The 12,245-nt window shown below is 40.5% G+C and overlaps 2 protein-coding genes across 6 annotated transcripts in view; both read right to left on the reverse strand.

Moving 5' to 3' along the window:
* LOC108414960 (cytochrome P450 3A56-like) overlaps positions 1-582 on the reverse strand; it is a 30,032-nt gene extending 29,450 nt beyond the window's left edge. The window contains exon 1 of the mRNA XM_017687893.2: positions 556-582. The gene's annotated coding sequence lies outside the window, so the exon portion shown is untranslated. The remainder of the gene's footprint in view (positions 1-555) is intronic.
* A 3,567-nt stretch (positions 583-4,149) lies between these two features.
* The window catches only part of LOC108414959 (cytochrome P450 3A56-like), a 28,175-nt gene continuing 20,079 nt past the window's right edge, over positions 4,150-12,245 (reverse strand). For 3 of the 5 annotated variants that reach the window (XM_037543412.1, XM_037543413.1, XM_017687892.2), the window contains 5 exons: positions 12,147-12,231; positions 8,233-8,393; positions 7,728-7,954; positions 6,526-6,688; positions 4,417-4,554 (listed from right to left, as the gene is read on the reverse strand). In XM_037543412.1, the coding sequence (XP_037399309.1) occupies positions 4,432-4,554; positions 6,526-6,688; positions 7,728-7,954; positions 8,233-8,393; positions 12,147-12,231 (759 nt within the window). In that variant the 3' untranslated portion in view covers positions 4,417-4,431. Of the gene's footprint in view, positions 4,555-6,525; positions 6,689-7,727; positions 7,955-8,232; positions 8,394-12,146; positions 12,232-12,245 lie in introns of all 5 variants that reach the window. The other 2 variants (XM_037543410.1, XM_037543411.1) reach the window with 2 other exon arrangements.

Raw genomic sequence — 12,245 nt, forward strand, 5'->3', positions numbered from 1 at the left:
GCTGCGATTTCAGCCCCCAGTTTGCGCATTCGCTGCGCACAGAAGCACGAAAAAGGTCCAGTGAGTGCGGCTCTGCGTCGCGTGATCGCTCAGGCGCGCTGGGAGTTGGAGTTTTCACTCATAGCCCGAACTCGCTCTGTGCGTTATTCCCTCTCTCTCTCTCTCTCTCTCTCTCTCTCTCTCTGCCCTGTCGGCTAGTCTGAACGCCTCACGACACACAGACGACCGACTCAGTGTCAGACGGACGTTCGGCGTGTATGAATCCGATTTATAACCCGTTAGGAGTGTAAAAGCAGTGAGGAGACCGCGCAGAGAGGCTGCGCAGCCGGGTCTGAGGGGAAAGGCGGGAACGGTTAGCGTCTCTCAGCTACAGCTCGCTAACACCTCTGACAGGTTCACTCGGCAAAACCTTCCAAAACACACAAAACACGACCACAGAGCAGCCGATCAAGAACCCTGCTGGCATTTCACTCCATATTTAACCACTTCAATCACGATTTACGCTCCAGCGAACGATTTAATCACTTTATAACTCAGAGCTTAAGTTTTACCGACCTTCCTCCGGCAGGGCTGTGACCGGACTGAGGAGGAGGCGCGTGACGCACGAGATGACGTCATAGCGACGCCCACAAATACTACTACACTACAACACTGCTACTACTAATACTACACTACAACACTGCTACTACTATTACTGTTACACTACTACTACAATACTACACTACAACACTGCTACTACTAATACTACACTACAACACTGCTACTACTATTACTGCTACACTACTACACTACTACTACTATTACTGTTACACTACTACTACAATACTACACTACAACACTGCTACTACTATTACTGTTACACTACTACTACTACACTACAACACTGCTACTACTATTACTGTTAAACTACTACTACACTACAACACTGCTACTACTAATACTGTTACACTACTACTACAATACTACACTACAACACTGCTACTACTAATACTACACTACAACACTGCTACTACTATTACTGCTACACTACTACACTACTACTACTATTACTGTTACACTACTACTACAATACTACACTACAACACTGCTACTACTAATACTACACTACAACACTGCTACTACTATTACTGTTACACTACTACTACAATACTACACTACAACACTGCTACTACTAATACTACACTACAACACTGCTACTACTATTACTGCTACACTACTACACTACTACTACTATTACTGTTACACTACTACTACAATACTACACTACAACACTGCTACTACTATTACTGTTACACTACTACTACTACACTACAACACTGCTACTACTATTACTGTTAAACTACTACTACACTACAACACTGCTACTACTAATACTGTTACACTACTACTACAATACTACACTACAACACTGCTACTACTATTACTGTTACACTACTACTACACTACAACACTGCTACTACTAATACTGTTACACTACTACTACACTACAACAATGCTACTACTAATACTGTTACACTACTACTACAATACTACACTACAACACTGCTACTACTATTACTGTTACACTACTACTACACTACAACACTGCTACTACTAATACTGTTACACTACTACTACAATACTACACTACTACACTGCTACTACTATTACTGTTACACTACTACAATACTACACTACAACACTGCTACTACTATTACTGTTACACTACTACTACAATACTACACTACTACACTGCTACTACTATTACTGTTACACTACTACTACAATACTACACTACAACATTATTACTACTATTACTGCTACACTACTACTACAATACTACACTACAACACTGCTACTACTAATACTACACTACAACACTGCTACTACCATTACTGTTACACTACTACTACAATATTACACTACAACACTACTACTACTATTACTGCTACACTACTACTACAATACTACACTACAACACTGCTACTACTAATACTGCACTACAACACTGCTACTACTAATACTACACTACAACACTGCTACTACTACTACTACACTACAACACTATTACTACTAATACTACACTACAACACTGCTACTACTTTTACTGTTACACTACTACTACAATACTACACTACAACACTGCTACTACTACTACTACTACACTACAACACTGCTACTACTAATACTACTGCTCTAAACACTATTACTGCTACACTACTACTGCTACACTACTAATACTGCACTACACTACGCTACTACTACTGCTACTGCTCTAAACACTACTACTGCTGTAGTACTACTGCTACTACTATTACTGTTACACTACTACTACAATACTACACTAGAACACTACTACTACTAATACTACTGCTCTAAACACTACTACTGTTACACTACAACTACAATACTACACTACAACACTACTACTAATACTACACTACAACACTGCTACTACTAATACTACACTACATCACTACTACTAATACTACACTACAACACTGCTACTACTAATACTACACTACAACACTGCTACTACTAATACTACACTACAACACTACTACTACTACTGCTGCTCTAAACACTACTACTGTTACACTACTACTGAATGACCGTTGTGTATGAAAGGTGCTATATAAATAAACTTGCCTTGCCTTGCCTTACTACTACAATACTACACTACAACACTACTACTACTACTACTACTACTGCTACTACAATAACTACTACTACAACTACAATAACAACTACTACTACTACTGCTACTACAATAACTACTACTACTAATACTGCTACTTCAAAAACTACTACTACTACTACTATACTACTACTACTACTACAATAACTAATACTACTACTACACTACTACTATTACAACACTACTACTACTACTAAAGGTCAGGTTTGCATAAACAGAACAGGGGTCTATTGTTGACCTCCATCTTGAAAACAAAACATTCTTATAATGTTCAGCACTGACGAGTAATATTAAACTACTGTAGTAATTAATTTTACCAATTCTCAAAAAATCTCAAAGCATTGACGTGAGTTACATATGCAAATACAACCCCAATTCTAATGAAGTTGGGACGTTGTGTAAAACAAATAAAAACAGAATACGATGATCTGCAAATCCTTTTCAAACCATATTTAATTGAATACACTACAAAGACGAGATATTTAATGTTCAAACAGATAAATTTTCTTGTTTTTTGCAAATATTCACTTATTTTGAATTTGGGTTGTATATTCAAATAGATTGTTCCAAAATAACTGCAAATGCAAATATTGGTCAAGTAACTGCAAATATTAGTCATGTAGATCTACTGCTCAAAAGAGACGCTTCATTTATATCCTTTACAGTTAAAACATAAGAATTTTCAGATGTTTCTGAGCAGATTAGATATATGATGATCCACTTGCATAAGGAAGGAGAAAGTTAAAGTGAAAAAACAGGAGATCCCAAAAACCAATGGGCCTCCTAAAAACCACCTTGATAAGATAGATAAACAGCATTAAAAGCTTTGATCTCTGAGAGAGAGGAGAAGATCAAGCTGCTTCAGATCTGAAAACATCCACAGGTGTTTATGTCCACCCTTCCACTGTGAGACCACTCAGCGCTGTGGGTCTGAAAGGACGTGTAGCTGATCAAGAAGAGCCTCACTGAGAAAAGGAGACGGACACATCAAACAAAGAAGCTGGACAATGGACTGACCGCCCCAGAGTCCAGACCTCAGCACCACTGAATGGGTTTGATTACTTCAGAAAATCATCAACCAGCTTCTCAGACCGAGCTTTGGTTTCTCCAAATTCATTGATGACTACTCGGTTCTGTAGTTAGAGCTTAGGAAATTCTTACAACTCCAATGTGCTAGAGTGTAACACTCTCTGTGTTCTAAGGTATGTTTATTGTCATGTACATGGTTGATTCTCTAAACAACCCCATCAATCTGAAAAATAGGTCCCAAAAAGGGTTCTTGTATAATACCATACTGGAACCACTTTTGGTTCACTACAGAAGCTTCCCTCCAGCTAAAGAGATCCGAACTCCTCAGCGCAGGTTCAGCGGGACTAACTGACGCTCTGCTCTCACACGTATAGACGGTGAAAACGTATAACAGCAAGAAAAAAGTCGACTGGTGATCACTGACTTTAAACAAACAGCAGCACTTTGTTAGGCATGTATTTGTTTATTTTGCTTTTCCTTTGTTTCAATTCAACTTTTAATTCAACGTTCCTCACATTTGCAATTTTTTTTGCCTTGAATAACTCCTCCATCTGTCTTTATATTTGCATTGTGTCAATCAACGATGTACTCAGAAATCAGGAGACTGTAAACATACATTTTCTAAAGATAATCAACTTTGTTACTTATACACATATTATGTACTTAAAAAGTAGTTAGAATCAGCCTAGACAACAAAACTGGGACCAGTAAGCCACAAAACCATGTTAGGATTTAGAGCAATTGCTGTTGCAGAAGTCGTCTGATTTGGAGTTAGCTCGAGGGGTGAATCTTAGTTTGATGGGGTCTTTAGGAGACAGGAAAGCATCATTACCCAACTCCAACGGAATCTACAAAAATGAATAAGAGCAGACAGGATTATTCACATTACAGTACAGCTTGATGGCAGCAGCACATCTCAAAATAGTCGGGACAGGGGCAACGAAAGGCTGGAAAGGTAAGTGGTATTAATACAAACAACTCACATGACTCAGTATAAAAAAAGCATTTTAGAGTCTCTCAGAAGCAAAGATGGGCAGATGTTCACCGATCTGCGAAAAACTGTGTCTAGAAATTGTGAAACAATTTCAGAAAAATGTTTCTCAATGTAAACTGTGAAGACTTTGGAGATCCCACCACCTACAGTACATAATATCATCAAAAGATTCAGAAATTCTGGAGGAATCCCTGTATGCTAGGGACAAGGCTGACGGTCAGTATTGGATGCTCGTGATCTTCGGGTCCTCAGGCGCCACTGCATTAAAAAGAGGCATGGGCTCAGGAACACTTCCAGATATCATTGTCTGTGAACACAGTTTGCTATGGGATCCACAAATGCAAGTTAAAGCTGTAAGAAGCCACGTCAACATGATCCAGAAACGCTGCCGCCTTTTCTGGGTCAGAGCTCATTTGAAATGGCCTGAGGCTAAATGGAAAACTGTTCACAATAACCTGATCAACTTATAATTCTTATAGCTTTCTTCTGTAGCATGAAAATAAGTTTGGTGTTGATTAAATATGTGATATTAAAATCACCACATACAATTTGTACCTTATTATTATTCAATTGATCAAAAAGTCCAGCTAATTTATCACTGAATAATCAGTGCAGGTGCCTGGTGTTCTACATACACAGCTGATGAATATTGATATTTTTAGATTGTTGTTTTATAAATACCCACTTGTTACAACCAAGGAATGCAGAATACCATCTCTGAATGCACAACACGTCGAACCTTGAAGAAGATGGGCTACAGCAGCAGGAGACCACGCCGGGTGCCACTCCTGTCAGCTAAGAACAGGAAGCTGAGACTACAATCCGCACGGGCTCACCAAAATTGGACAATATAAGATTGGAAACATGTTGCCTGGTCTGGTCTCGATTTCAGCTGCGACATTCAGATGGTCGGGTCCGCAGGAAATCATGGATCCATCCTGCGTTGTATTAGCGGTTCAGGATGGTCGTGGTGGTATGATGGTGTGGGGGATATTTTCTTGGCACACTTTGGGCCCCTTAGTACCAATTGAACATCATTTAAATGCCACAGCCTACCTGAGTATTGTTGCTGACCATGTCCGTCCCTTTATGACCACAGTGTACCCATCTTCTGATGGCTACTTCGAGCAGGATAATGCACCATATCACAAAGCTCATATCATCTCAGACTGGTTTCTTGAACATGACAATGAGTTCACTGCACTCCAGTGGCCTCCACAGTCACCAGATCTCAATCCAGTAGAGAACCTTTGGGATGTGGTGGAACGGGAGATTCGCATCATAGACGTGCAGCCGATAAATCTGCAGCTACTGCGTGATGCTGTCATGTCAATATGGACCAAAATCTCTGAGGAATGTTTCCAACACCTTGTTGAAAGTATGCTGTGAAGAATTAAGGCAGTTCTGAAGGCAAAAGGGTGTCGAACCTTTCACTAGCATGTACCTAATAAAGTGGCCAGTGAGTGTACATTCCAAAGTGCTATCTATAGCATTTGACATACGTTTGACTACACTGCATTTTAAATGTGTATCAACGTACAGAGCAGCGCCTCCTGCTATTTTATTGTTCCTGTTAACTGTAAACAGCTCATATCTGTCCAGTCCAACATGATAAACTTTCTCATCATCACGTTTCAGACACAGCAATGGCCTCAAATTTACTAAATTCACTTCAGTAATCCTTGACTTTTGGTTAGTAGAACAACATACGTGCCCATAACTGGCTCTAAATGTAGGTACTGTGTTTAAAACAATAATCTTATCCAATCTCACAACAGTTGGCACAAAAAAGCACAATTGTAGGTGGAGCTTTAGACAATCTAACCTTCGTCTCATCACAAATGTTGACATCGAATCTCTGCAGTATCTCTACGATGGCCAGCTTCATGGACACCAGAGCAAACCTCATTCCGATACAGTTCCTGGGTCCTGCACCGAAAGGTATGTACATGTAGGGGTCTATACTCTCCTTATTCTCCTTAGTGAACCTAAGGGGCAGCACAAATCACACGATTTAATTGGCTGTCACAAATAAACAACTAGAAATATGAACAGAAAAAAATAATGGATTAAAATGTACATTCTCAAATTGGCTTCAATTTGATGACCCCACCAGTCCATAGATGACTGTTGAGGCTCTAGCCATTATTTACAAGGATTATCTTTCACCCGCTCTCAGATCAGAGACAAGAACTGTGAGCACAATTAAGGGTCTGACCGAGCTTTTGCTCCTGCGGCATCCCTCAGTTCTGTCTAAAGTGACAGCTGTGGCTACTGCACTTAAGCTGCTACTGCAGGTTAAAAACTTCACAGTGTGCTTTCAATTTCTTTATTTTAGAAGAGAATGCACAGTTTGTGCCAAGTCAGCGAAACCTCACAAGGATTTCCTGCTTGAGGCATCGCTGGGATTTTTCTGATCTTATTTCCTGAGGGTGCATTACATTTGTAATTGCCTGGCCTATCAGTGTCTCTGAGATTCACCGAAAACTTAAGAAGCAAGTTCTCTGGATTGTCTGTAGAACAAATGTTAGTTTCAAAGCAATTAGAATGATTCACTATAGTGATAGCATCACAGAAAGTGAGGAAACCCACACCAGCAGGATCTCACTAATTACTGTACATTTATACTTGTTTGACGTTATGAATTAAAATAAATGGTTTTATTTACTTAGTAAATACTGAACAGCTCAGCAGTGAGCTAAACAGCTAACAGGCTTCTCTGGTAATATTCAGACTTGACTTTACTGAAAGCATCACTAAAACAATTTGAGAGTTATAATCTGCCAATTAATTCAATTAAACAGACAGTCACATTATTTGCTTTGTGCATGACTGTCTTTAATTCATTCTTGACATTCTTAATATATACGCAACTAGTAAAATATGTGTAGTAAGAGTCTCCATTTACTCAGGTATATTGTTAAATAAAGTAATTTACTTTTTAACATTAATGCTCATGTCTTAGTTCCTTTTGTGAGTCTACTTTCATTCTGCTGTGTGCAGTCATTACTTCACTGTAGTTTCTACCTCTCAGGGTTGAAGGTATCCGGATCAGGCCAATATTCAGGGTCTCTGTGGAGGGGATATATGGGGATCATGACAGTGGTTCCCCTGGGGATATTCACACCGTTAATCTCCACAGTTTTCTTGGCAACTCTGTCAGTCCGTGCTGCCACAGGGTACAACCTCAGAGATTCATTCAGAGCAGCATCCAGATAGTCCATACTCATCACTGCATCATACTGAACTGGAGTCTAAAGACAAAAAAGACACAGTCAATGCTGTCAAGGTTGTTTAAATGCAATTAACAAGTACACTACACATTCAAAAATATGGGGACACTTGACTATTAGACTTATTATGAGTCTTTTGGAAATCCCATTACAAATCCATGGGCATTAATGTGAAATTCCCACCATTTGCAACTTTAATAATGTTTCATATTCAGTTGAGAATTTCAGTGTTGCTGATCTCTGATATCCCAGGAACACAAATTTCGGTATGTGTAGGTATGGCGAAATATGACAGCCACCTTATCAGGGAAGGTCTGGTCGATCTCTTCCTGAAGTTTCTTCATTGTTTCTGGGTTGGTGGCCATGTTGTAGAAGAAGAAGGACAGTGTGCTGCTACTCGTCTCATAACCAGCAAAGATGAAGGAGATGGACTGAGATAAAATCTCATGGTCACTCAGACCTTCAGAGGTAAAGCATACACAAAAAGAAGTACTGTAATTTCTTATGTATCTAAAACCAGTAACATAACCATCATTCTGTAAATCTGTCTCAAATGACCAGATACCAGGAAAAGTTGATTACCTGATTAACTATTTCAGATTTGCAGGACAATATTTTAAGGAAATATTGTCATTGTGTCTAATAGATAGTGTGCAAAATTTTAAACTTCATCTTTATTAGTGGTATGGAAACTTTAACAAGTGGGCCTAAACATCGCCTAAATAAAACCTGTCTGGTAATGTCAAGCAAATAAAAGGCCTCAAAAAATGGACATTCTAAAGGGATTCAAATACAGATTTGAAAAAGCCATAGCTGAGGGTCTGGGACTCCAGAGAACCACAGTGAGAGCCATTATCCACAAATGGAGAAAATGTGGAACAGTGAACCTTTCCAGGAGTGGTCAACCTAGCAAAATTTCAAGAGTGCATCAATGGCTCATCCAGAAGGCCACAAAAGAACCCAGACTAACATCTAAAGAACTGCAGGCCTAACTTGCCTCACTTAAAGTTAATGTACATGATTCCACAATAAGTGGAGTTCCACAAAAATGGCATTGATGGGAGAGCTGCAAGGTGCAAACCACTGCTGACCAAAAAGAACACAAAGGCCCGTCTTGCATTTGCCAAAAAAAGCATCCAGATCACATCCAAAACTTTTGGGGTAATATTGCATGGCCTGAAGAGGCAATGTGGGGGGACCATGTGGCCCACCACCCACAAGGTCCAGCATGGGGGATGCATGCAGTGCCCTATAGGCAGTGGGAGATGGTGGGGGGGCCCTTGGTGGCATTGGTCCCTGTGGCAGAAACTGGCTCTTGGCACGTGGAATGTAACCCCACTGGGGGGGAAGGAGCCGGAACTTGTGCGGGAGGTTGAGAGGTACCAACTAGATATAGCTGGGCTCACCTCCACCCACAGTGTCGTCTCTGGAACCAAACTCCTTGATAGGGGTTGGTCCCTCTCCTGCTCAGGGGTTGCCCATGGTGAGAGGCACCGGACGGGAGTGGGGATACTCACAGTCCCCAGCTGGCGACCATGCAGTTGTAGTTTGTCCTGGTGGACGAGAGGGTCACCTCAATCCGAATTAAAATCACAGAGAGGAAAACTTTGACTGTTGTCTGTGCCTATGCAAAGTATTTGGCCTTCTTGGAGCGAGTGGGAGGGGTTGTGGAAAGGGTCCTGCTTACAGACTTCATAGTCTTACTGGGAGACTTCAATGCTCACGTTGGCAATGACTGGGAGACCTGGAGAGGCATTATTGGGAAGAACGGCCGGCCCGATCTAAATCCGAATGGTGAATTGTTATTGGACTTCTGTGCCAGGCATGGATTGTCCATAACACCAAGTTCGAACACAAGGATGTTCATAAGTGTACATGGTACCCGAACTCCTTGGGTCAGAGGTCATTGATCGACTTTGTTGTCGTTTCATCTGACTGACTTGGGACCTGTTCTGGACACTAGGGTGAAGGGAGGTGCTGAGCTGTCAACTGATCACCATTTGGTGGTGAGTTGGATCAGATAGTGAGGGTGTGCTGGGAACGACTGTCGGAGGCCCCTGTTTGGAATGATTTCAACTCCCACCTCCGGGAGAGCTTTTCAAATGTCCCTGGGGAGGTAGGGGACATGGAGTCTGAATGGACCCTGTTCAAAGCCTTCACTGTGGAAGCTGCCAGGCGTCACTGTGGCCAAAAGCTTATGGGTGCCTGTTAGGGCAATAACCAAAGAACAGTGGCAGTGGTAAAGGTGGTGGAAGCAAAATCCAGGGTGTGGAAGGAGTTCGATGAGGCCACAGAAAAAGACTTTGACACAGGAGTGGTCGGGGTGGCTTCACCCCAATCTGTATTTGGCAAGGGTGGAGAAACACTGATTTAATATATGGATATTTTCGGTCGGTGGAAGGAGCACTTTGTGGAACTTCTTAATCCGGGAGACATTCCTCCCTCATGAGAGTCAGAGCCAGAGACTTCTGGCATGTCAAGCTCCATTTCTGGTTACTGAGGCAGTTGTCAAGCTCTTCAGTGGCAAGGCACCGGGGGTGGATGAGATTCATCTGGAGATGCTTAAGGCTCTGGATGTTGTGGGTTCCTATTTTTAATAAAGGGGGACCGAAGGGTGTGTGCCAACTACTGGGGTATCACTGCTCAGCCTCCCTGGGAAAGTCTATGCCAAGGTGCTGGAAAGTAGACTTCAACCAATAGTTGAACCTCAGATTGAGGAGGAACAATGTGGATTCTATCCTGGGCGTGGGACAATGGACCAGCTTTTCATACCCTCTCACAGATTGTTGAGGGGGCATCCTAGGACCTGCTGGAGGGATTATATCTCCAAGTTGGCCTGGGAGTGGCTTGGGTTCCCTGGAAGTTGCGTGGGACAGTGTTGTCTGAGATTCCCTGCTCTCCCAACTGCTACCGCAACCTGATCTAGACTAAGCGGTTAATGATGGTGATGATGATGATGATGATATAGGTTTTGAATTAATCTATATCTTCAATGAATGGAATGATCACTTAAAAGCTGCATTTTGTGTTTACTTGTGTTGTTTCTATCTTCTGTTAAAATTTGCTGGACGACCTGAAACATTTCAATTTGACAAATTGGCAAAAATAGAAGAAATTGAGCAAATCATTTTTCACAGCCCTGTATAAGCAGATATAAAAATGCACATTTTTAATAAGATTTTTAAAATGGTCATTTTTAAAACTTTGTCATTGACCAAAACATTCCAACATTGTTTGGTACACAGGTTAACTGAAAAGTTCTTTTTCTAATGGCATTTTTTAAATGAATTTTATGGTAAATTTCATCTGAGATGAGTTAACAGTGTGAATTTCAAACACAGCCATGATCTAATCTTTTTGATTTTTCCTCTTTTGACGAATCAAACATCTTCATTACTTTAAGATCAATACCTAGTTATATGTAGTTAATATCAAAATCTGAAAAACAGAATATACTTAACTGTGAAAACATGGAGGACAAATATTTCAATGCAAAAAAAAGGCAAAACCACAAAACAAGTACAATTATTTAGCCATAAGATGACATTTCTGCCAATTTCCTGGTCTCTGGAGATGCATATATAAAAAAAATCCCTGAAAATGGAATTGCACTTTTTTCCCACAGCATTTACAGTACTGTGTGAAAGTCTTAGGCACCCAAGACACATTTTTAAAATCTATTTATTTGTGTCATTTGTGTTTATTTGTATTATATAAAATTATATAAAATAAACAGTGATGTTCAGGATGTGAGTGTGTCTGTTTAACCATCTCCAAGCCTCTCCTCGAGGAAGCCCAGTATTATATGTAGTTAAAAAGCAGCTCCTGGTTTGACCAATCAGTGCTCAGTAAATTGAGCTCATGATGTAATTGATGATATTAACGAGTCTTTGTGGCGGCTGTGAAGGTGTCAAGAAAAAATATGGACCCAAGAATTTTGTTTTTCTGTTTATTTGAATTATGAATACGACTTTATTCTAATGTATATTGTGATAAACTCACTGCTGAGGTCAATCGTTTAAAAATTAGCTTAGATGCCTAGAACCTTTGCACAGTACTGCATTTTAAGGCAATTTTTTTAAAGCCTCTATATCTCAGAAACAAATAAAAGTCTTAAGTTTAGCATGTTTTGAATGTGGACATTATTTCCTGAAAATATTAATCAGATCTGACCTGGTCAGGGAGGAGGCATTCTAAAGTGATAAAGCATTACCTTCCTTTATCTCCTCACCTTGCTGGGCTTCTACTTTCTCTGGTGTTTGAGAATCCACCATTAGCTGCAGAAAGTCCACTCTGCTCTACAGGAAGTGAG

The sequence above is a fragment of the Pygocentrus nattereri genome, chromosome 12 (assembly GCF_015220715.1).
Source record: "Pygocentrus nattereri isolate fPygNat1 chromosome 12, fPygNat1.pri, whole genome shotgun sequence".
Lineage (NCBI taxonomy): Eukaryota > Metazoa > Chordata > Actinopteri > Characiformes > Serrasalmidae > Pygocentrus > Pygocentrus nattereri.